At 37.5% G+C, this 23,428-nt stretch overlaps 1 protein-coding gene across 7 annotated transcripts in view; it reads left to right on the forward strand.

Moving 5' to 3' along the window:
• Window positions 1-23,428, forward strand: part of RALYL (RALY RNA binding protein like) — a 407,281-nt gene that overhangs the window by 196,148 nt on the left and 187,705 nt on the right. For all 7 annotated transcript variants that reach the window (XM_074577361.1, XM_074577355.1, XM_074577353.1 and 4 more), the window contains one exon: window positions 864-1,142. In XM_074577361.1, the coding sequence (XP_074433462.1) occupies window positions 887-1,142 (256 nt within the window). In that variant the 5' untranslated portion in view covers window positions 864-886. The remainder of the gene's footprint in view (window positions 1-863; window positions 1,143-23,428) is intronic.

Consider the following 23,428-nt stretch of genomic DNA (forward strand, 5'->3'; position numbering starts at 1 on the left):
CCTGCTGGCAGGTGGAATTTGCATACATATTAACAAAATCAGGTGCACTTCGGAAGTGAGAGGCTAGATGAACACAAAAAGTGGTTTTCTTCTTTTGCCAAATCTTTCCCAGTTGTAATGTGGATATTTCCGTTCGAGATACACCAGGATACATTTAGACTTGTGACCTCGGAGGAAAAAGTAAAGCAGCAAGAAGATCTCTGTTCCTATAATTAAGGAAGTTTGTTTTCATACTTTTTAATTCGAGGAACATAAGCCACTTGTGCTTCCCGTCTATTCTCTTTTCTTTTTTGTACTGTATTAATAGGGAAAATTGTTCTGATAGAAACATATTGATTGCAGTAAAGAACTGTATGCTACCTGCCCTGCACTACTCACAATGGTCAATGATATTTAACTGGTGAGAAATGTGCTCTGGCTGCCACTTACTAAACAAAAGCAGAGTTGTCTTTCATTGTTACAGTTTGTTCTCTACATGGCCTTGAATGTTCATTTCTTTGACACAAGATAATGATTCATTCTCTTGCTTTGCAGTTTCTAGACAGCTAGGTTCTTAAAAAGTCAATAGTGAATTTCTAAGCAGAAATCCACATATAGTTACAGTAAAGCTCCACTATCACAACATTGTATTAAGAGATGTATTGGTATATTTTATATCTACAAAAATAGGAATTTTTAATTTGACTTATCAACAGTATTTTAAAATGTGCTACTTTGGTTTTATTGATAATCATTTTCAGAAAGTATAACTCTTCTGAGTCTAGATTAACCCCAAGTGAAAAATGAAAAGTGCTGGAAAAATCATCCAAAGTCAGGGATAACTGTGTGCTTTGAAACATAATTCCCTTTGTTCTTTATTTAAGGCTTAAAGCCAAGTGATCCAACCATGACTGGCAAAACACAGACCAGCAACGTCACCAATAAGAACGACCCAAAGTCCATCAACTCCAGAGTCTTCATCGGCAATCTGAACACAGCTATTGTCAAAAAAGGCGACATCGAAGCAATCTTTGCAAAGTATGGGAAAATAGTTGGCTGCTCAGTGCACAAAGGTTATGCGTTTGTACAGTACATGAGCGAGAGGCACGCGAGGGCTGCAGTGGCAGGAGAGAATGCCAGGATCATCGCAGGGCAGCCACTAGGTAAGGGCTTGTTCATATTATTGAAATATTTTTCTCTCTTTCCTTTCTATTTGTAGTATCATCTGCTGGTGGTGCCTTGGGGACTAGTAAGTTTGTTTTGCCATTGTTCCGTCTAATCATCTTTCCAGGATGTTGCATCTGGCAGAATTTTCAAAATATTATGTGTTACCTAGATGTTAGGAAATATTTAGTGCTATAAATTGATGGTTTCTTAAATACATCGCTTCTGACTGCTTTATACTTCTTTGTGTGTAACCCCATTGCAGTGAACATGGTTACTCATGTGGGGAAAACACAAGTACTTTCTCTTAGACTCTAGTTACTAAACTTAATGTCATATAACAAGGCTCATCTTGTTATATATATAGAAGCGGTTGCATTTAATGAATCTAAAATAATATCCAGCCCAGTGGTGTGTCAGATTTTATACAGAAGCAAAAGAATGAGTTTTATTAGTCCTTGAATTTGTACCAAATGTAACTGTAAAGCTGTTATTCATTTAGAGAAGTTTATTACTAAAAAACTTAGAGGGAAGTTATTCCCACATAGTGTTGTAGACAATGTTCATCTGAACTCCAAATTAAAAAAAAAGTAAATATCTTGTTTTCTAGTGCTATGTCATGAACACTTATGTAAGATCTGGTTATTTCTTATTGCGAGTGTTACCTCTGAAAGCTATTTGCAATTTGATATTGAGGCTGTTAATGATGAAACCATCTGGAATACAGTACTAACCCCACTTGTCATATATATATGGTAATGATGGGCATTACACCAAGATGTTTGGTAGGAGCCAGAGATCTTTCACTACACCTCTGAACTATACTGCTCAAATCCAAACCCATGTCTGTGATGGCTATGTCAGGAAAGGGTGAAGCATAGCTAGTGCTTTGACTGTAACAAATCATAAAGAATGGATATAGCTTATTCATTTTCAGTTTCTCAGGCTCTGGAAATCTGTTTTTCTGATTAGTTGTAGAAATTGAGGTATTTGTGTTAGATGGGTTGTTGTTTTGTCACAGTTGCTCAACAGTAATTTTAAGTTTTATAACCCCTGTATTTTAGGTTCAAAAGAAAAACAGATTAAAGAAATCCAATTACATTTTAGGGGAGATTACAACTTTTTTAGGAAAAGTTATATGTATGAGTGAAATAAAAGAACTCAAGTGATAAAGCAAGGCAGCGAAGTCAGTCTGTGGGATGGCATTATTAGAAGATATTTCCTGGAGCGGTGGTCTCCGAGCAATAGGCCATGTAATGCCATCAGTGCATTATTTACAGCTCCTTGCACACTGGTCTGACCAGATTTTTTAAACTGTGTTTTCCTAAGGCAATAGATCTGTTATTACTATGACTACCGTTGCTAGTCTCTTTTAGTATTTCTTATAGTATCTATAATATGCCAAGTGCTTTGTACAAGGAGATGCCCTTGCTCTACTCGGAGTACTTTTATGCTTTATACAGAAAATAATTAAAGTTGTTATAAAAGAAATAAAAGGACCAATAATTACTTGAATTGTTCAAATCTTTTAATAATAACAAAAAGTCTATTCAATATTCTGTTTATTCAGTACTAAGTTCCAACTTAAAATACTTTGATCATCCTGCAAATTCTTGTGATGTTGTAACTCATGCCTCAGTTCCTAATGTATCAAGAAATATAAAGAATAAGCAAGGTGAAATTTTCTTTTAGGTGTTCCAAACCTTATTTATTCTTTCTGTATATGAAATACAGTTGTCATCAGTATTGTTTGACAAAGAAAACGACTTTGTAAAAGTGGTACTTCTTGTTAGACAAATCGTTTCTATGAATTCTTTTCATTAGCAATAGACGTTAACAGTCGCCTCAAAATAGTGAGGAGCTGATAGATAAAATTTGCTTCGCATTATGACCCAGAAGAATAACTTATGTGAAAATTCTGCATTCAAATGGAAGGAAGTAACAGGTATACTCATTACTGTGAAACTACTTGATGAAAAAAGACTTTGTTCTCTGTCCTGAGAGCCTTGCATTCTGAAATAAACAAAACACATGATTTTATATCAACAGTCAAGGTATGGAAAAGGGACAAGAAAAGCGTTTTACAGTTGTACAAATAAATTTCCTTAGCATAGCGGAATTTTATTTTAAATGGAAATAGAATATATTAGTAATATAATGAGGGCTGGATGGTAATCAGTTTTGGAAAGCTGTTTGAACAAAGGAATATTTGAAAAACTTTAACCCATAATATATGCCTGATACTACTATACACTCTACAGTACTCAGTACCTACCCCTCTACTCTGCTCTGGTGAGACCCCACCTGGAGTACTGTGTCCAGCTTTGGAGTCCTCAGCACAGGAAGGACTGTTGGAGCAGGTCCAGAGGAGGGCCATGAAGATGATCAGAGGGCTGGAGCACCTTTCCTATGAAGACAGGCTGAGAGAGTTGGGGTTGTTCAGCCTGGAGAAGAGGAGGCTCCAGGGAGACCTTATAGCAGCCTTCCAGTACCTAAAGGGGGCCTGCATGAAAGATGGGGAGGGACTCTTTATCAGGGAGTGTAGTGACAGGACAAGGGATAACAGTTTTAAACTGAAAGAGGGTAGATTGGTAGATTCAGTTTACATATTGGGAAGAAATTCTTTACTGTGAGGGTGGTGAGACACTGGAACCGGTTACCCAGAAAATTGTGGATGCCTCACCCCTGGAAATGTTCAAGACCAGGCTGGATGGGGCTTTGAGCAACCTGGTCCAGTGGGAGGTGTCCCTGCCCATGGCAGGGAGGTTGGAACTAGATGATCTTTAAGGTCCTTTACAACCCAAACCGTTCTATGATTCTATGAAAAGAAGAAATAATTTAATTCAGACTGCAGGGTTAATCTTCTATGGAGTCCTGCCATTCAAAATTATTATATCCTCTACAGCAGCTTTACCTGTGAGTCAGAAACTGTTTGCAGGTAGGTAACTGAAATTAAAAACCGAACATGCAAATTCCTATAGCTGTATACAGTGCTGCACAATTCACTGAAGATACTGCCACAATTCCCATCCAGTTGTAGCCAATGGAATTGCATTAATGGTGTGCATTAGAGTCCTGTCTAAATGTTGCTTCTGAGGTAGAGTCCCAAAGTGTTAGGCTCCACAGGTGCATAATAAGACATTTTGTTTAACAGATTCCTCAGAAGTACAAATCTAAGGCATTGGTAGTGCCCTCAGTCTTGCCAGCTTCCTGTGGGTCATTACAATTGGCCTGCTGGTCTCCTCAGACAACCCTCAAGCTCCTACCAATATGTTTAGTGGCCAGCGACGTGTAATGGCTATGCCATGGGTATTGTAACTTCAGGGAAGTGGATTTCATGATCTGTGTGGTTATTTCCCAGTTTTCTGTTCCATGGAGTGCAACATTCTCTGAAAAGCTGAGTGGAAGAGATCGTAAAGAACACAGAAAAACATACTTCAGAAATTTATTGGTGTTATTGTAAAGTTCAATGTAGTTTCTCAAAGTGATGCTATATATAGTACGTTTTCCTGACCCACAGCAGCGCAGGGGCTGGCCAGTATTGAGCACAGGAGTCTGCTTCACAATGATTATTTTGTGAATTGCTTCAGGCTGGAGTCAAGAAAATCAAGTTGGTCTACGACAAAACTGCAAGTTATGTTCCCAGTTGTGGCAACACGCACATCATTCCCTCTGCTGTATCACCTCAAAAGTTTTTCATCCATTTAAACACATCTACAATTAGAGAACATTTGCCCATATTTGGCTCCTTGCCACATATGGCAAAGAGTTGGAGCTCATAGGAATTATTCTGAGGAAATACCAAGGGTGATTTCCCCGCTCTGTGGTGAGAGGAGGACTAGGGACCTGCTTGTTCCAAACAAAATTGTGCAACTCCCTCATTGCAGTTGTGGACTGAGGAGTCAGCTGCAGCAATGAAAATTTTGGGTACATGATGGAGAATACAGTTCTTCACCTGATGTTTTCTTCTGCCTTTTTAGTTCTTCACAAGGGTCACAGCAACACTATTTAACTTTTTTATCTCTTCCAACACACATGAATTCTGTATAACCAAATACCAGGTAAAAGGCATTTAACATTCCGTAACTTTATTTTATATATGCCTGTTTACCTTACACATTTGGCAAATATATGTTACAGCTTACATCTAAAATTCTGGTATAACTACCATAGCAACATCTACATCATAATGTCCCTTTGATTTGCTTGTTTAATAGTTCATAGCCTTATATTTTATAATTATGTGACCTTTTTTTTTCCCTCTGTCATGCATGTTTTCAAACCAGCATAATTCCTTTAACCACAGAATACGTTTTAATTTGTACCAGAATACGAGCAGAGCTACCTCACAGGCACCTTGAGAAAGCAAGTTAAATGCTGCAAGGCTAGTACTTTTGGTCTCTTCTGTTGCTTTCTTTAAGACACCATGGACTTTCTCTCTTGGATGCTGAGAAAAAGGAAAAAGATTACAGTACCAAGAGTATAAAAGACACTGTAGTTCTTCAGTTGCTGCCCTTTTTAACTAATACATTAGTTCCACTGTAGCTTCAATCCTGTTTTGTTGCTGTAAGTATTATTCACGTTTGTCTGCCTTCAGGTCTAAATTGGATGCAGTCTCTGAGTACCAAGTCAGTGCATATTGACATGTAGCCTAAGGTAAGATGGCAGCTGCAGATAATTATTTTGGGTGACATATTCTATTGCACATCCTTTTGAGAAGCACAGAAGCCCTGCAGGGTCTTTCTAAATGATGACTACCCTGTAGAAAACATCCAAGGAGAAGAGCAGGTAATAAAGAGAGCCTTTAGAGAGACTCAACATATACCTTTGTTGTAAATTGAATTGATGTGACAATAGGGCTGGTTTTCCTTTTGTTTCCCTTGCCTCTACTCAAAACAGATCTCCTCTATTTTATATCTGTAATCTCTAACAACACTGAGAGGCTTAACTATTTGTACTAACGTATTTGTAGAACTAGGACTTTCCAAAGTGAGTCAATTCTTCACCTCAATCTGAAAACCAGACAACATTAATTATGTCAGGAATGTTTGTATTTAAAAAGAATAAATATTTATGCTGCTTTAGCGAACTCATTTGTGAAAAATGCACTTTGGCTTGAAAAATGACACCTATACAAATTTTGTTGATGACTTTAAATCAGTGGTACACTAAGAAAGGAAATTCAAAACTGAATTAGTGATTGTTCAGTTTTAACTTTGCTATCAGCCTTCGAGGCAAGTACAATAATCCTAGAAGACATTCATTTGAAGGAGCGTAACTCATGACTTATTGAAGCAACCCTGTTACTCTTACCCACCTACCTCAGCTACCATAATAGCAAGATAGACCTGTGCAGGATAACAGGATAGCAATGTTGTCTTGTGTTTAAGTGTATAGTGGATAAGCAACTGGAAAGGTTTCTTATTTTGCTTCTTGCAAATCCGTAAAGACTGGAGTTTTAATGTGGGGCAAAACATTCCAGACAAGGACAATGCCTTAGAGAAACCCCAGAGATTATATTGATACAATGAAAAAGTGGGAATGTTTTGATATTTTAACATGTATTTTAATGAGATATGAAAAATATTGTATATTACATACGTATAATAATTAATTATATATTCAAGCTATATTTCAAGTCTCATACTTTTTCATGTTACTGGGCCACAAAGGGCAATACACTTCATAGAAAATTCTGTGGCCCGTTGTAACTTTTGCAGATGTACATTCTAATGCATTGTACTTGTCAGCATTGCACCGTGAGAGCTGTAAGTCAGTAGTATGTATTTCATTATCAATCCAAGTGAGCCTTAGACAGCAAGGTATTTAAGTCTTGATGAGTTGTAATAACTATATATTGTATGGTTTTCAACACTTAAATGTTGTACCTCAAAGAATATTGTATTCTTCTGATGTAATAATCCATTTTTTTCTGAACAGTGTTTAAGCAAAAGCGAAATGGGAAATGCTGTATAAGGAATTATCTTTATCATGTAAGTTTGAACAAAAATCTTGTTTAAATAAGCAAATACTTGAATCAGCAGAAATTCTTTATCCATAAACCTATCCACAAACCTATAAAACCAATGAGATGCCATAAATGTTGGATTATTGTGGGGATGACTTTTAAATTTGCTGAACTCATATAACTATTTGCTGAATACCTCCCCAATCGAGATCAATTACAATTGTAAAATAGCTGCCAACATCAGGGCCAGGTTTCGAGAAAGTTTATTTGATCCGGTATCTTTTATGTTGAACAAAACATAAAGTGATGATAAAGAATAAAATTAAATACTAAACGGTCTTCTTACAAAAGCAAGCAAGCAAGCAAACAAACAAACCAACCTACAAGAAGTGTGTATGTGTAGTCATGATGAAAGTAATGCCTTTGATGTGTCAGGACCCTAGAGTGAAAGTAAGGATATCAACTTGTGCTGTTTTTATTAAAGTCTTTCCCACTAAATCACATCTTGGTCAATGTCCTCATCATCCAGCCCTTAGGCATGAATAGAATATTACAGAACTTCTGAAAAATTATTAATTAACCTTCCACAGCTCAGTTCAGAGGTTATTAAATTTTACCCACTAGAACCGACTCTTTAATCCTATTTCAATCTATTGCTATATTTGGGAACCAATGTAATCCTGTCTCAGCCTACTCCTACATGCAGGAACAGAGACCCTACCTAAATCTATCACGTAGGTCTCTGCTGTGATGCCTAACCATGCCCTTGTGGTCTTGGTGCAGCCTGTGTAGCAGCAGACAACAGTGTCAAGTCTCACTGTAGGGAACCTTGGACACAACCGCTGATCATTGCTCATGGGAATCTTTTTCCATATGTCCATTCCCATTGCACACTTTAGTGTCTCCCAATACTTTTATAGCTTCTGTTGTTTCATCAGTAAGGTTCATTGTGGCTATAGTCTACAGCCATAGCAGCAGACTATGCTACAGCAGTATAACCCAGTTGTCTTTCCTTACGCTCTTGAACTCGAAAACATGATTAACTCTGGTTGTCACTCCATAGTGCTGGTCGTTGCGGGTTTTTTTTAATCAGTGTTTTCTCATGCTATAGTCACATTGACATGAATCATTTCAAGTGCTATCCATACATATAAAGCAACTCTCATAAAGGAAGGAAGGGTTATTTTTAACAATCACCCCTCTGCCCACAGTTCAGGGCAGGACACCATTGCACAATTGGTGCATGCCTGTTCCAGAAGAGCAAGCTGAATGTTTCATTGTGTAACAAACACACGTATTTTTATGGAATCAGCCATTTCATTAGATTGAAAATACCTGGAAGAAGAATGAGTGAGTTTTACTCCTTATATCTTACAAAATGTTCTATTTCCTTCTTAGTGGGACTTGGTCATTCTAACTCATCATGAAATCTGAAACTACAATTTAGATCCGACTTTCTGGCAGAACTAAAATTTTTTCATGTTCAGAAAAGTACAAAGTGTATATTTAGGAAATAGTTTGTCTATGAGGTGAACTCATGAGAGTAAAGCTTTAGCTTTTGATGGCTTGGGGTCTCCTCTTATGAAATTATTCTTATATTCCTAAATAATGGTAAACTAAAATTTGCAAGTTGTGCCTGGCACAAGTTTTTGTACTCAAAACAGCCTTATGTCAGCTCATGAGAATGTTAAGTATTTTCTCCATCGTAATGCCAAGAAAAATTATCTGACTGCTTGCCATCAGCAAGTGTTATTTTAAGAAAAACTTTCCTTCAAGGCTGTATACAGATGCATATTAAGATTCACATAGTCTTCTGCATGGCCAGCTCATCTTTAAAAAAATGGACAAGGTGTTATTATGTGATCTTTCTGTGTCCTTCTCTGCTGCTTGACATGTCTGTATATAGCATAGGTTCTCATCTGCATTAAATTCTACTTCACTCACCTTTTCATCTTTCAGTTTCATAAAGCGCTACACTTAAAGTCACTCAGATCTGCTTGCAACAAATATTTACGTTCATGGGTCTGATATAGACATTGTAATTTTGTAAGTGCTTTTCAAAACCTTCAGACAATGTTACTTCAAAGTTCTCAGTACTTCAGCTTTTATTCCATGCCTATCTTGATGAGATTATTTTTTTAGCAAACAATATCCAGTACTTCCTTCTCGATTTGAACGTAACTATGCTTTATTTCTGTTGCAGCTCTCTAACAAGTTACAAAAATTGTTTTCGTTTGTGGCAGACAAAATCCTGTACCTTTTTTTAAGTATACTTGCTTTGATTGGTGACTACTGGGATCGTTAATTTTTTTTTTATAGGTTCTCTCATAAAATTTGTCTCAGTGTCTTATGTGGGATGTACTGTATAAAAAGAAGAATTATCTCTAGGATGTTGTGCAGCTTTTTGTTTTGTTGTTCCAGGAGGTCTCATGCTGTCTACAGCTTCAATTTGCTTGATCTAAGTGGCCTCAATTTGATAGACTGTCTTCCATGCATTTGGCTTCTTTCACTTCAGTCTTATCTGGACTGAGTTTGATATTTTGTTTTTGACCATTTGACAACACTTTCTTCACTATCTCATCATGTACTGCTGGCATTGTGCTGCTAATATCATGTCATTTGGTTTTGTATGTGTGCCTGCCATATCTCCGTGTTTTCTCATTCTTTTGTTAGAACATTTTGCTTGCTGATCTTGTTCCAAAAGGCATATGGAGAAATTTGTATCTGCTCCAGGGTGTATGGAAAGTGCACAGGTCATATGATTCCTTGTCCAAATCTGACTTGTCAATATTTATTTTTCTAATCTGTAATTATAAGTATAGGGTTTTTTTTTTGCCAGGTATTCAGCACTGAATGGGTGACAGGACAGACTAATATTTTAGTGTATTGCAGAATCCAGGCAAACCCTAGCCCTGCTATTTGTCTTTTGGACTATGACTGTTAAATCCATGAAATAACTTTCCCTTCTAAGACATCACTCAGCTGTTTGGAGGAGGAGGAGAAAGTGTAGCAAATATTCCTCCTACCAGAATACTGATGTAGCAGACAAAAATCTTTCACCCCATCATAGTCTCAGTTCACGAAGGCAGCTCTTTAAAGTGATGAACATTTAGGATCACTCCTCCTCTCTTTCTTTCCCTTCTTAACAGCAAGGTCAACTAAAATGCAAATGTTCTTTTTTTGTTGTTTAACTTAACTGAGACAAAAAATGCTTGTGAAGGCAAATTTGCTATCTCAGATTTGACTTCATGTCTTAAGCCTACCTTCATTTCACACCTAAGGAAAATACAGCAGAGGAAATCTGTTTCCTTCTCATCACGGGTCTACCTCAGGTTTCACACTTAATTCTACAGTTCCTTCAAGGATAGACAACCTCATCAGCAAAACTGTGTAAATCATGTATATGGGGAAAAAAATAATACTGACACCTTATTAATAACTCAATTATTTTTCAACACTTCATACAGACAAAGTGAAATTCACTGGTAAAAAAAGGAAGATTTGACAAATGTGGTACTCAAATTCTATACTACTACTCTTCCTTCCCCCAAAAGAAAATTTATTATACTGAGCTCCACGATGCTAATGAAGGTTTGAGTAAAAGTCATTCTCTAGGTATTTTAGTGACTCAGAACTGAGCACAGTTCATGTTCTTGATCTTTACAACTGTTTAAGTGACTGACTTTAGTCTCATCTAGAAAATTCATGGCAGCTGAATCAGACCATTTTTTTCATGTCAAGACTTATCATTTTCAAAAGGCATACTGCAAAAAGATTAGTCTGGTTTTAAGTATAAAGCTGGATATTTCCACCTCTATTTTAAGTTGTGTAAAGTCCCTCTATGCCTTGCAGAATACCTCATAATACTTAAAAAATGATAATGTATTTATAAGAAGACACTGATCATGTTCCAACCCAGCCTGGAATTTCTTATGTGACATATATGCAAGCTTAAATACATGAGTCCTGAGCTTTAGCCCAGCAGATGGTAACAGCCAGACAGCAGAAAGCTGAGAACATACACTAACTTTTTCCAGAAAGAAGTACAATCATTTCCACAACTAATCCACACTGGAACTTGCTCAGACTTGTCTCCCAGCTACCAATGAAGCTGTCCCGCTTCATGTTTCTTAACCAGCCTGATGACAGTTAGCTTCCTTTATGCCTCCTTTGTTGCACAGCACAGACACCTTTTATTACACTTTAAAAAAAAAAAATTAAAAAGGACACATTTTACTGTATGTATCTATGAAAGCTGGACAGAACTTGCTTGAATGTCTCTGCTACCATGAGTAAGATCTCAGTTCTTGTTCTTTCTTTTTTTTGAGGTGTAAGATGGTGTGCTTAAACATTTAAACTACTTCATTTCTGTTTGTATCAATCTCAGTATTTTAATACTTTTTCTTTTTTCAATCTACTCCTGTTGCTTGTTTATCTAGTCTTCTCTCTGACAGAAGTGTTCACTGGTTTGATGCTATCCAAACACTTTTCTTACGATCACAGTCATTCCTAAGTGTTGTTAAAATCTCATTGAAAAGAGAGCATTTCCAATTGACTGCTGTGGTAATTTGTTGTAGACATCTGTGCCACCTCTCCTACTGTTTGCAGTTAAATGGCAAATTTTAAGTCTCTTGTGCTCTCTTTCAGTGTGCTCCTGATGCTTCATACAAATATGAAAGAGAGAGGAACAGAACGTAATGAGTTTGAAGTGTGGTGGTAACTTTCAAGTCTTGAAATTAATTTGGGAAGTGTATAATATTTTCTAGTTCTACTACCTTAAGTTTTCTGTACTCAAGGCCACTGCTCACTTTGTGAAATCTGTCTGTTTAATTAGTCTTTCAGATGAGGAACACAAAATTTGACTGAAAACAACATTTGAAACAAACAGTAGATAACAAAAAAATAGATACTGAATGACAGGAAAACCAGTGCTTAGCAAAATCTGAAGCCATTTCAGGATAAGATTCACTTGTCAGCTGTACGCTATGTGATAATTCAACATCTTTAATTTTAAAGAGACATATAAAAATATTTCTTCAGCTAAACTTTATCCCTTGGTTTGATACTGTCATACAATTGTTGAATTTTAGAATAATTTAGGTTGTAAGGGACCTCTAAAGTTCATCTAGTCCAACTTCCTGCTCAAGACAGGGTGGACTCGAAGCAATGACAGTCCAGATTGGTTTTCAGCCACTTTGTAATCCACCCATGCAGTCCATACCTCCCAATCTTTGGCTGCAATGATGATATGGGAGATTGTGTCAAAAACCTTGCTAAAGTCAAGGTGAAGAACACTTACACCACCTCTTCCCCCATCCAGTAAGCCATTCATTTCATTTTAGAAAATTCATTGGTTTTGTCAGGCATAATTTGCTTCAGTAAATCTGCTGGCTGCTCCTAGTCATTTTGTCTTTCATGAGGCTGGAAATGACTCCCAGGATGATTTGCTTGTGGTTACTCAGTCTGTCTTGGCTGGTTGGTGTCCCTTCAATACTAAAGTACATCCTCACCACAGAAGTAAGTTAGATGATACATATGTGTTGGAGCAGCAACACAGTTATTTTCCTGCATCAAGCTGCATAGATCAGGCACAAGGCTCCTGAATATGGATCTCCAAAAAAAGCTCAAGGACATGATTTTCTTCTCCTTATATTCCCTTTTTATCCTTCAACCTTTCCGAAGTTCTACCCCTTTACCACCTTATTTCTTCCTAAAAAAGACTGTCCTTGTCTACCCCTAACCCATATTTCCTGGCTTTGTTAATTTTCCAAATTTATTTGGTATTTATAAGAGATTTGGTATTTTATAAGAGATTATCCTGTTAAATTCATACCACCCCACCCTTGTTTTTCGAATCTGCAATGTTTTGTCACCTTCAAGTTACTACCTTTCTGTGACACCAGAGCCTGGGATAAGCCGTCTACACAAAAACCTTAATGTTTAGCCATCCCGACCTCAATAAAAATGAAATTCTAATGTTGTTTTCAAAAGACCATGAAAACTGAGGTTTTGGCAACACTTACATGCCAACACTTTCGTGGAAGACAGGCTAGCTGTGTGGATAAGAGGATGATTGCTGTTCTAGTTTTTTGCTTTTTGATAATTCATTTTGTTTCTTGGCCAGGTTTCATTCAAAATTATTGGAGGAAAGTTAAATGCAAACAATCAAATTACAGCAAGATAAAATCAACACTCATACTAGCATTGCAGCAGCTGGAAAAGCAGTCGTGAATTTTTACAGCCTGACTTTAGAGGTCTTTATTTTCTGTTAATTGGCATTTACTGCTGCTTTATTTGTTTCCTAGTCTTAAGTTTTGGTTTTAGTGTATTTAAATCCACAGTCAGGCAAGGAAGAAAAGGCAGAAAAAAACTGGGATTTTTTAGATGTAACTAATCAAAGTAGTTATGACTTTTTTGGTTTTGGTCTTGCATTGAGCAAAATGAAGTAGCAGTTTCAGTCTAATTTGCTGGAATTTTAAAACTAGTTTGATTCTAGATGAAGTCCTTAAGTCCTTGTGCATAAGAATGTCTTCAAAAAAACTCAAAAAGACAGAAAGAAAGGAAGATAGAATGAAAGGAGGGAAGGAAGATAGAATGAAAGGAGGGAAGGAAGATAGAATGAAAGGAAGGAAGGAAGGAAGGAAGGAAGGAAGGAAGGAAGGAAGGAAGGAAGGAAGGAAGGAAGGAAGGAAGGAAGGAAGAAAAAGAAAGAAAGAAAAAGAAAGAAAGAAAGAAAGAAAGAAAGAAAGAAAGAAAGAAAGAAAGAAAGAAAGAAAGAAAGAAAGAAAGAAAGAAAGAAAGAAAGAAAGAAAGAAAGAAAGAAAGAAAGAAAGAAAGAAAAAGAAAGAAAGAGAGAAAGAGAGAAAGAAAGAAAGAGAGAAAGAGAGAAAGAAAGAGAGAAAGAAAGAAAGAAAGAGAGAAAGAGAGAAAGAAAGAGAGAAAGAGAGAAAGAAAGAAAGAAAGAAAGAAAGAAAGAAAGAAAGAAAGAAAGAAAGAAAGAAAGAAAGAAAGAAAGAAAGAAAGAAAGAAAGAAAGAAAGAAAAAGAAAGAAAGAAAGAAAGAAAGAAAGAAAAAGAAAGAAAGAAAGAAAGGAAGGAAGGAAGGAAGGAAGGAAGGAAGGAAGGAAGGAAGGAAGGAAGGAAGGAAGGAAGGAAGGAAGAGAGAAAGAGAGAAAGAGAGAAAGAGAGAAAGAGAGAAAGAAAGAAAGAAAGAAAGAAAGAAAGAAAGAAAGAAAGAAAGAAAGAAAGAAAGAAAGAAAGAAAGAAAGAAAGAAAGAAAGAAAGAAAGAAAGAAAGAAAGAAAGAAAGAAAGAAAGAAAGAAAGAAAGAAAGAAAGAAAGAAAGAAAGAAAGAAAGAAAGAAAAAGAAAGAAAGTATTTCCATAGAGAACATATTGACCGTAACATAGTGGACAATAACAACAACTTCACCACAAAATCTTGCTTTTTTTTTTCTGCTAAGAGTAGAACAGAAATGCATTAATAACCACAAAGCTAATTTATCAACAGAATGTTTCCATTATCCATTATATCACTTTTTCTCCTTTTTCTTTCCTTTTCATCCTGACATCCTTGATTTTTATTAACACTTGCCATACTTATGCAGAATAACTTTATTCCTTACACTGCTATCATCACTTTTCTCATCATCATACATTCACTCAGTACAAAAACATATTTAGACCTTTTCAATAAATTTCTCCATTTTCAGTTTTTCATTTATCTTTCCCAGAAAAATCTACTTTATTACACTGTTAAGTGTCTATTTAATCAACAGTTCTTGCCCCCTTGCTAATTGCCTTGATCCTCAGAGCTATACCCTTCAGCTTCTAGTGGGCAGCTTTGGCAATTCTGTGCATTTTCAGTTCCCACAGAGGGATCAACATCCCAGTAAGGGTGGAGGTGCAGGATGCATGGTCATACCTGGTATGGCAAAAGATCTGATGCAGGATCCCATGGCACACTTTGCTGAGAAAAAGGTTGGCAGTTTCTCATTGAGTTACTTACCCAAAGCATGACAAAAGACACATTAAATCCTATTTTCTTATAGTGTCATAAGTGCTATCATTTCACAAAAGCAAAAATGTGATTCATTTGGTTGTGTTCAGACAATCTGACTAAAGCACATAAGCTACTGGACAGGAATGTTTTGTAAAAACCTGAACTACAGGAGTTTGTCTCCCCATGATTCACATTCAGTTAACCGGAATAGTGCACAGAGCAGAAAGGTGAAGCATCATAATCTGTTGTAACTTCACGTGTTTTCTCTCTGCAATTGTACGCTGCCTTGGAAGCAACGCCTGAAGGCAAATAGGCTCAGGGTCTGGCCTGGTGTCGCAGGTACTAATGGATTTAACCACAGTCTCGGGAGCAAGACAGCAGCTTCAGCTCCTGCAAGGGTTAAGTATGCCCCTGGTCCTGGTCCATGTGCTCCATGAATTCTGTGAAAGGGCAGGCCAGGGACAGCAATTCACCGGGAATGTAATCTATCTTTTTTTTTTTTTTGTGACTATGTAAAATTACCAGTTGTACTCCAAGCCATCTGCTTTAAATTTTGATGGTATGCAATATATCTGTAGTGAGATACTTTGACAGTGAACTGCATCACCACTGTACAAAATATATTTATTCTGGTAAAAGTTCATTAGTATTCACAGAAATCCTCTGGCTTGGTGATACTAGCAGAAAATGTCAAATTGTTCTTAGAATTTATAAGAAGGTATAAAATTCATGAGCTGAGACAATGAAAATCCCGAAGAAATGATGGCTACCATATATTGTACTCATTTTGGCGTATGATTTCTTTATGTCTACAGAAATGAAGGCTAGTCACCTAACCTTTCACGGAGTCAGCGTTTTCTAAAATACAAAGACATGGGAAATGCTTACTAATGATTGCTTGGCATCCATCCTAATATATCTAGAATGAGACCAGCAAGGAAAAAAATACAGCAAGTTCCATTGTATGGCATTCAGCTCCCAGTTTATTTATTCACTTCAATAAAGCTTCCTTCAGACTGTGTACCATTATGCTCTTGGCATCTTGGTAAGAAAAGAATGTCTCAGTGACTTTCAAGAATCTGGGAGAGTAACTTGGATTTTTATTTTTTTAATAAAGTAGATAAAGTAATGGGAAAAAGAGAAGGGTATCAAATCCATGTAAAAGGACAGAAAATAGATTCTTCACTGAGTCCTCTTGTGCTTAATTTGAAATCAAGCCAAATGTCTATCTATAACAAAATGCTAATTCCTGTTTCCAGAACCTGTTGCAGAAGAAATCAGTATTGATAGATAGAGAAGAACCAATTATGGAACAAAAATACAGTGGTTGCTTAGGTACAAATGGTCACAAGTTGCGCTTATGTAGTATACTTGCTGCTCATAAAGGCCAATTTTATAAATCTTGAAAGCAGACATAAGCAAACTCAATTTGGAGAAAGAGCTGAAATGGGCAAATATTAATCTGATCGGGAATGATTAAACTATTTTAATTGTTGCCAAAACACAAATAATCATGAAAAGAAGCTATTCTGCTTAAAATCACACCATAAAAACCTCACAATCTGAGAAAGCTGTAGGTAACTCAAACAACAGAATATGTAGAAAGATTAAATTAGATTAGATTTATGAGTAGATGTTAAGTATAAAGAACAAAGAGAATTTGAAGGAAGGGTATCAATACATTGCTGGGAAGAAATGTGGGGAGGGTTGTTGTTATGGTTTCAAAATAGTTCTCTAAGAGTTATTTTCTCCTGTATTTGGAAATTGATAGATACATTCCAATCACAGAATGATGATGATGATATGGTTTCCATTCCAGAATTTATTTCAGAGCTATAAAATAAGTTATTTTTAAATCCTGAAAATTAGTTTTCATCCCGGAGTTTCTAAAGAACTAGCAGGGATGTTCTCCAGGGAGGGTCTCAGTTGCTAATGTTTGGGGGGGTTAACTTCACTAAGTCTTGAACTGGAGTGAGAATTTCAGATGGGTAGAACTTTCACAGGGAGAAATTGCTCAGTTCACACAGTTTAAACCAAATCAGGATTGAAGCCGTTTATTGATTTATTAATGACACAGAATTCATTGGAAGTCGTGACCCGTAACGATAACAGAAGATCAATGCTAAGCACTTGCAAAATTTTAATGAAATGCTTCCAAAATTTTTAAATCCTGTTCTAGAATTAATCCCAACAAAGCACACCCCTGCTGTGGGAGATGTGTGCCCTGTCTGACCCCCACATCCCTCAGGGATGGGTGGCAGCCCTTAGGAGGTGATCCAGCACCCCCAGGGTGCAGGTCCCTGGGTGCCCCTGTGCTGGTTGTGTGAGAGCTGGAGGCAGCAGCTGGGGGTGCCCATGGTGAGGCCATGCTGCCAGAATTGGACAGAGCCCCTGGGCATGGGACTACGCCTAGAAGAGTCATCCCATTCCCCCTCTGCCTTGCTCCCCTCTTCTCCCACCTGCTACAAATCTTTGTGTTTCACTTGCATTTCTGTTTAGCTGTCTTTTTTTTTTTTTTTGCAGAAGTGTCCTGGGTTTTCCCCAGTTACTGTTTAATCTGGACAGTAGTTTTCTTCCTCTTTACCTAGATCAATTTTGGGCAAACACCATCTTAGGCAGTTTGGACATCCCACTCAGCTACATCCTTACGCTCACTCCTGTCTTGTCGGTCACTGTTATGGTGGCCTATTTGCCGAGGGTGGTCCTTATGAGCACACCACTAGAAAAAAAAAAAAAACATTATGTAAATAATTTAAAATGGTAAAAGATCCAGGCTGCGTAATAGTAGTCCTGTCATAATGGTTTCAAATTGCAGGAAAAAATGGTGAAATCGCTGGCACAGGGCTTGACTGATCAAGAGTGAATATGGGGATAATGTTACTAATGTCAGCATGACTTTACTGAAAATAGGGCTTGAGAAATTATATATGTATTCTTTTTTACCTTTTAACACCATATAGTAAGGTTGAACTTATGTAACATATTTCTGCAAGGCACTTGATTCATTCCAAGTGGAAATTTAATTTGTATGGCGCATGCCAAATAGATTGAAAACTAGTCTCAAAAGACTGGTAAATGGGAAATTATTGTAGGGCAGGTGTACGTCTTTTGTGTTTTTTTAATCCTTCTTTTACCCAATCTGAAAGTCAACAAAAATCACTGATAAATTTTTTAGATAGCACAAAGATGCTTGGACTCATGAATGGTGAAGAAAACAGGACGTTAATATCAAAATAGAAAGTAAATACCAAAATAGGGAGTCAGAGTAAAAGTGTGACTGCGCTAAGTATAAAATCTAACATGTTGATGATCAACTCTTTAGCATAGGAGAGAAAGGTGTAACAAAATCTGAAGGCTGGAAGCTGAAGTGAGAAAAAGCAAAACTCAAAATAGAGCACATTTTTAACAGTGAGGCCATTAGAAACAGTTAACCAAAAGTTTCAGTCAAAATTTTTGAAGTAAGTATTGGATGTTATTATAAAGGATATGCCCTAGTTCAGCCCAGAATTAATTCAAGGAAGTTCTGTGGTCTGTCATACCAAACCAGACTGGAATATTTTTCTCTGGACCAGACTTGGAAACCTCCAAAGACAAACATTCTACTGTCTCTTTGGTTAAGTACAATAAATCAAGAAAAAAATAAAGGCTTTTGATTTTATTAAGGTCTCTAGTGATTTATGCCTGATATTAATAACAAATCCATAGAAATTACACAAATGGTCTTGTTGTATCAGCACCTTTGGAAATTAGATTAGCAATATCCACCTAACGACAAGCTTGTCTTAATTTAGCTTTTTCCTAGCGACATTTGCAATTAAATAAATGAGGAGGTGAATGGGATTTAGAGAACTGAGTTTTCGACACCAGAAAACGTCTTTTTTTTATATATTGGTTACGAGGTCTTTTTTTATATTTAGGTAGCTATTAACAAGACTGGTAATAATCTGTAAGAAAATGAAAAAATTGTGAAAAAGATCAATCTTGTTTTAGCTTTCTGCACCACAGAACCAAAAGATTTTCCCACCAGGCCCATAACTTCTATTTTATTGCAACCTACTTTTTCATTCCAGACAAGCAGAGATATATTTGGACCCGATTTTCTGACCATTGTAGCCATAAAGTTATTTGTCCTTAGGACAAAAAAGGACAGACAACATAATAATGCCATTAGCTTAATACCATCTTAATGTCTTAAGTGTTTTTTTCTTAGGATGAAATTAACCCCGGTGCTACAATCAAACTCATTTGGAGAAAGTGCGCTGTTCTTGCTAGAATCACTGCTTTTTGAAACTTCCATTAGTGATCTCATTCTTCTTCTGTAGCTATGTTCTACTTTAAATTACCGCAGTACGTCAAATGATGACCACGCATCCACCACATTCCCGAATGTTTTCTCTTCAGAGAAGTCTTGCAAAATTTAGCGGAGAATACAATAACTCTTCTCGAATTCCTTCCTCAAATGATTAATCCCTGATGGTTCTTTATTGTGTGTCTGGACCGACACCAGGTCAGAAAAGATTAGAGTTTTACTGCCCTCATATTTCAGGTCCTTATTTTAGTAGCTGCAGCCAGGATTCTTTCTCTTTCTCTTATATCAGAGTGTAGCAATTACAGTCCTCTCACATTACCCTGAAATGCTGTTCCCCTCATGGGCATCCTGTAATTTCTCTTCCCAAGCAGCACATCTTGCTGGATGAGAGCTCAGCCACACAGAGGTCTTCGAATAATTTGAAAAGTTTCGTTACTGTATTTTTTTCAGTTAGTTATTCAGCCCAATACATGTTTATAAAAGCATATGTGGAAAATGAGATGCTTTTGTACGCATCTGAGTAAAAAATATTTTTAATATGGAATTTTACAAACAGTATAATATTTGAAAATATATAATTTTTACCTTCCTCACCCAATTCCAGTCAAGCGGTAGCTGCAGAGGGAATTTGTTTTACAATGCAGGCACATCTCTGCCAATATCTTATGGCACAAAAACCCCAGTAGGTTTGTAATTTGCATAACATTACACATATTTGCATAAAATATTGCCCAGTTGTACTAAGAGCACCAGTTTCTCCCTAAGCCCCAATTAATTAATCTGTGTCCCTCCAGACCTACAGCAATTTATTATGCATTCTTAGTATAGCAACATAAATTAATTATATGCTTCCCAGCCCCACATCAATCATTTTGTGCCCTCCAGACAGCTTTGCACCTCTCCCAGCCCCACATCTGGTTGAAAACACACCCTCTTCTTTACCCGTAGCTTAAGAGGCCTCTGAGCAATTTTGCCAGTCAGCAGAGAGCTGTAGGAGCTCCCTGCTGCACCCCATCAAGGTCTGAAGTTTTGGGGATGGCAGGGTAAAACCTCAGCAGCCATACTGCTGTCTGTCCGAGAGCTGGGAGGGGAGGGTAGCGCAATTCATTTTTTGTCCCTTTTCCTTTTCTCCCATCCCTTTTTGTGAACTGAATAGAAATGCTCCCACGTTGCTGGTATTGACATGTATTCATTTGGTTTTGGTGTTATTTTGCTCCTGATCCCAGCACATTTGGTCCAAAAGTTTGGGCTCTGACAGTGCTACATACTGAAGGTGTTGTGAGAGCAGCCCATTGACTTCACGCTCAGAAAAGGTGGGAGAATCTTAACTTTTCAGCTTGATCCACTTCCCCACATCCCACAGGCCCAGCTGCAGTCACACTTGAGAGCAAGAACTCCAGTCGGTCTCAAGTGATCCACACATTCAGACCAAAATCCAGACATTGGTTCGGGTTGGATGGCACTTGCTTAAGTGTAGGGAACGAAAATGTGAGGAGAGGGTGAAAGGATATACACAAAATGCAGAACATAAGTGACTGCTGGACAAAAATAGTGCATAAGGAATTCCTGGCTATTTTGCACCAACCTCTTAGAGAATTGTCTTGTTTATTTATTTCTTTCTTTATTGTTTATAGTCTATGTGAAACTACACCCTTTGCACTTGGGGGAAAGCAGATGTTCATGTCACATGTTTATCAGAATACTCTTGGACTAGATTACAAATTTGAGCTGGCAATCTTATTCAATGAGGTTTGCAGGAAAGGGGAGGCTTTCCAAAGATTTTCCTTTTTCCTTTACTATCAGTACAAAGGTCAAGCTCATGGTTGCAGGAAAGGTGTAGCGGGGAACTGAAACTATGGCTTCTTTCCCAGGGCACCTCTTGGCTGAGTAAGGTCAATACACCAAGGAGCAGCATGCTATCCTAACTGAAATATTTAACATTTTTCTTCTGTCCTTCCTCTTTACTTAGCTTCTAGAACAAGTTTAAATCCTTCTGTATGGCATCCATTACTTGTATAGCATTTCTAGACCCCTTTAAGTGCACAGTACATCATCCTTCAGTTCTGTTCATTAAATTTAAAATGTGCTTGCCATAAAGTAGTTACGGATTTTAAGTTTGCAGGGGGAATATACCTACATTTTCCCCGAAACACTCTTTATATGTTGAATATTTATACCCATTTGTGTTTGTTCTGACATAAGAAGGGTAGGCCTGCCAAGTGTCCCCTTGTGACTATAAACTCAAGCTTTAAAAAAGGTAGCTTAACTAAGTTTTTTATTAGCTGCGACCTATCACTGTTGCATTGTCCTTACGCCCCCAGGGCTGAATCAGCACCTTCAAAGCCTTCCTCTGTCCCTCACTGAGAGATGCATATTTCTTCCATGGATCCTCATGCAGCACAACAGGAAGAGGGCGATGTTTGGCTGTGACTTGCACAGCCAGGGCAGACCATGGAGTTATTTTTAAAGCGCAGTGAAAGTATATACTAAAAACTATAGGCAACACAGTCTGATGGGGATGGGTGAGAACAAATATTTTTCTGCCTTAGCTTGGTACTCTGCCTCTTCTTTATCTCTCTTTACTCCTTACACACTGTCATAAAAACAGACACCTGAAATGTATATATGAAAATCCAGGTGTTCAGCTCCATTAATATTGTGCAGCTCAGTTACTGATTTTGCTAAATCTGCACCTTTCACAGAAAATTGATTGCTTATTTTCATTTTCAGAAAAAATAATACTTTTTTTTTCTGATTCATCAAGTACTGTTTCATTGTTTTGCAACTAGATAGTATTCAGAGCTGTATTAAGAGCTGTATTAAGAATCTGTTTCCCCTTTTCTTCTCTGTGTGGTCCACTCCAGCATCAGTGATGGTCCTTCTTATTTTAAGAAGGAAAAACAACTTAAGTCGTATCTACCCTTGAATCGCAACAATATAAACTGATCTTTTATTTCCCCTAGATTCCCCTCCAGGAAACTTATTTCACTTAATTGTAGGAGATTTCTGTAGAGTACAGCTTTGCCTATAAACAATATTTAAAATCTGGCTTGTTCAGTATGTGGCTTGTGGATCACATCCAGTTGATGATGCTGAAATAGATGATCTACAAACTGAGACACAGTAGGACAAAAAAAAAAAAAAAAAAAAGTGTTTCTAGCTGAAGAGGCCTGTCTATTGTTTCTCTGTTTCTCTTGTAAGGCAGAAGCAGAGGAAGCCTTGCTGGCTGCTGGAGGCTTCCCTGAGATTCTTGCTTTGTGTGGAAACCAGACATGGCTTCCAAGAAAAGCAGTAAGACACCAAACACAATGTGGGGAGCTGCTGGCAGATCATATCTGAAAATTGATCCTTTCCCTCCTGTGGCCGTGTCTTGGAGAAGCTGGAGGAAAGCTAGGAGGGAAGCAGAGTTTCAGGCAGCCTGGGAGGCGAGGAAGAGACAGGAGGTATGTGGATTGCAGGGGAGTGAGGTGTGTGGGCTGGGGAAGATGGGCAGCCGTGCTTGGAGAAGAGTGGAGCAAAGAGAAACTGAAGAAACTGGGAGCCTGGGGCACTGAGAGAGAGATGTGAATGCAGTGGGAGACTGGTGGCAAAAGTACAGGGATCTCAAATCTTGGTTTCTTTCCAGAATGGGAAATGGAGAAAAGCAAGACTGTCCTCAAGGAAGTGGTGGATTGCATTGATCACTGGGAGGTAGCCGCAAAAGGAACTAGAGGATATTGCTGAAAACAGGCATGAAGTAGCAAATATTAGACCTATGATGAAAATGAGGGGGAAATAATTTGGATATGGTATGCTTTAGGAAAGGTAATTGAACATCTGGCAGGCTTTAACTACATCTCAATAGTGTTGTTATCTGCCCTTCTTTGTTGAGTTTCAGGCAATTGTTGGGATCCAGGACAACAGACTTAAAGCTGAATAATGATAGAAAACACTTAAACCCTTTCAATCTAGGGATACTTCACTCTCAGAGAGATGTTAAGGATTCACAAGGTTGCTAAGATCCGTTTGA

This window comes from Larus michahellis, chromosome 2 (genome assembly GCF_964199755.1).
Source record: "Larus michahellis chromosome 2, bLarMic1.1, whole genome shotgun sequence".
Taxonomy (NCBI): domain Eukaryota; kingdom Metazoa; phylum Chordata; class Aves; order Charadriiformes; family Laridae; genus Larus; species Larus michahellis.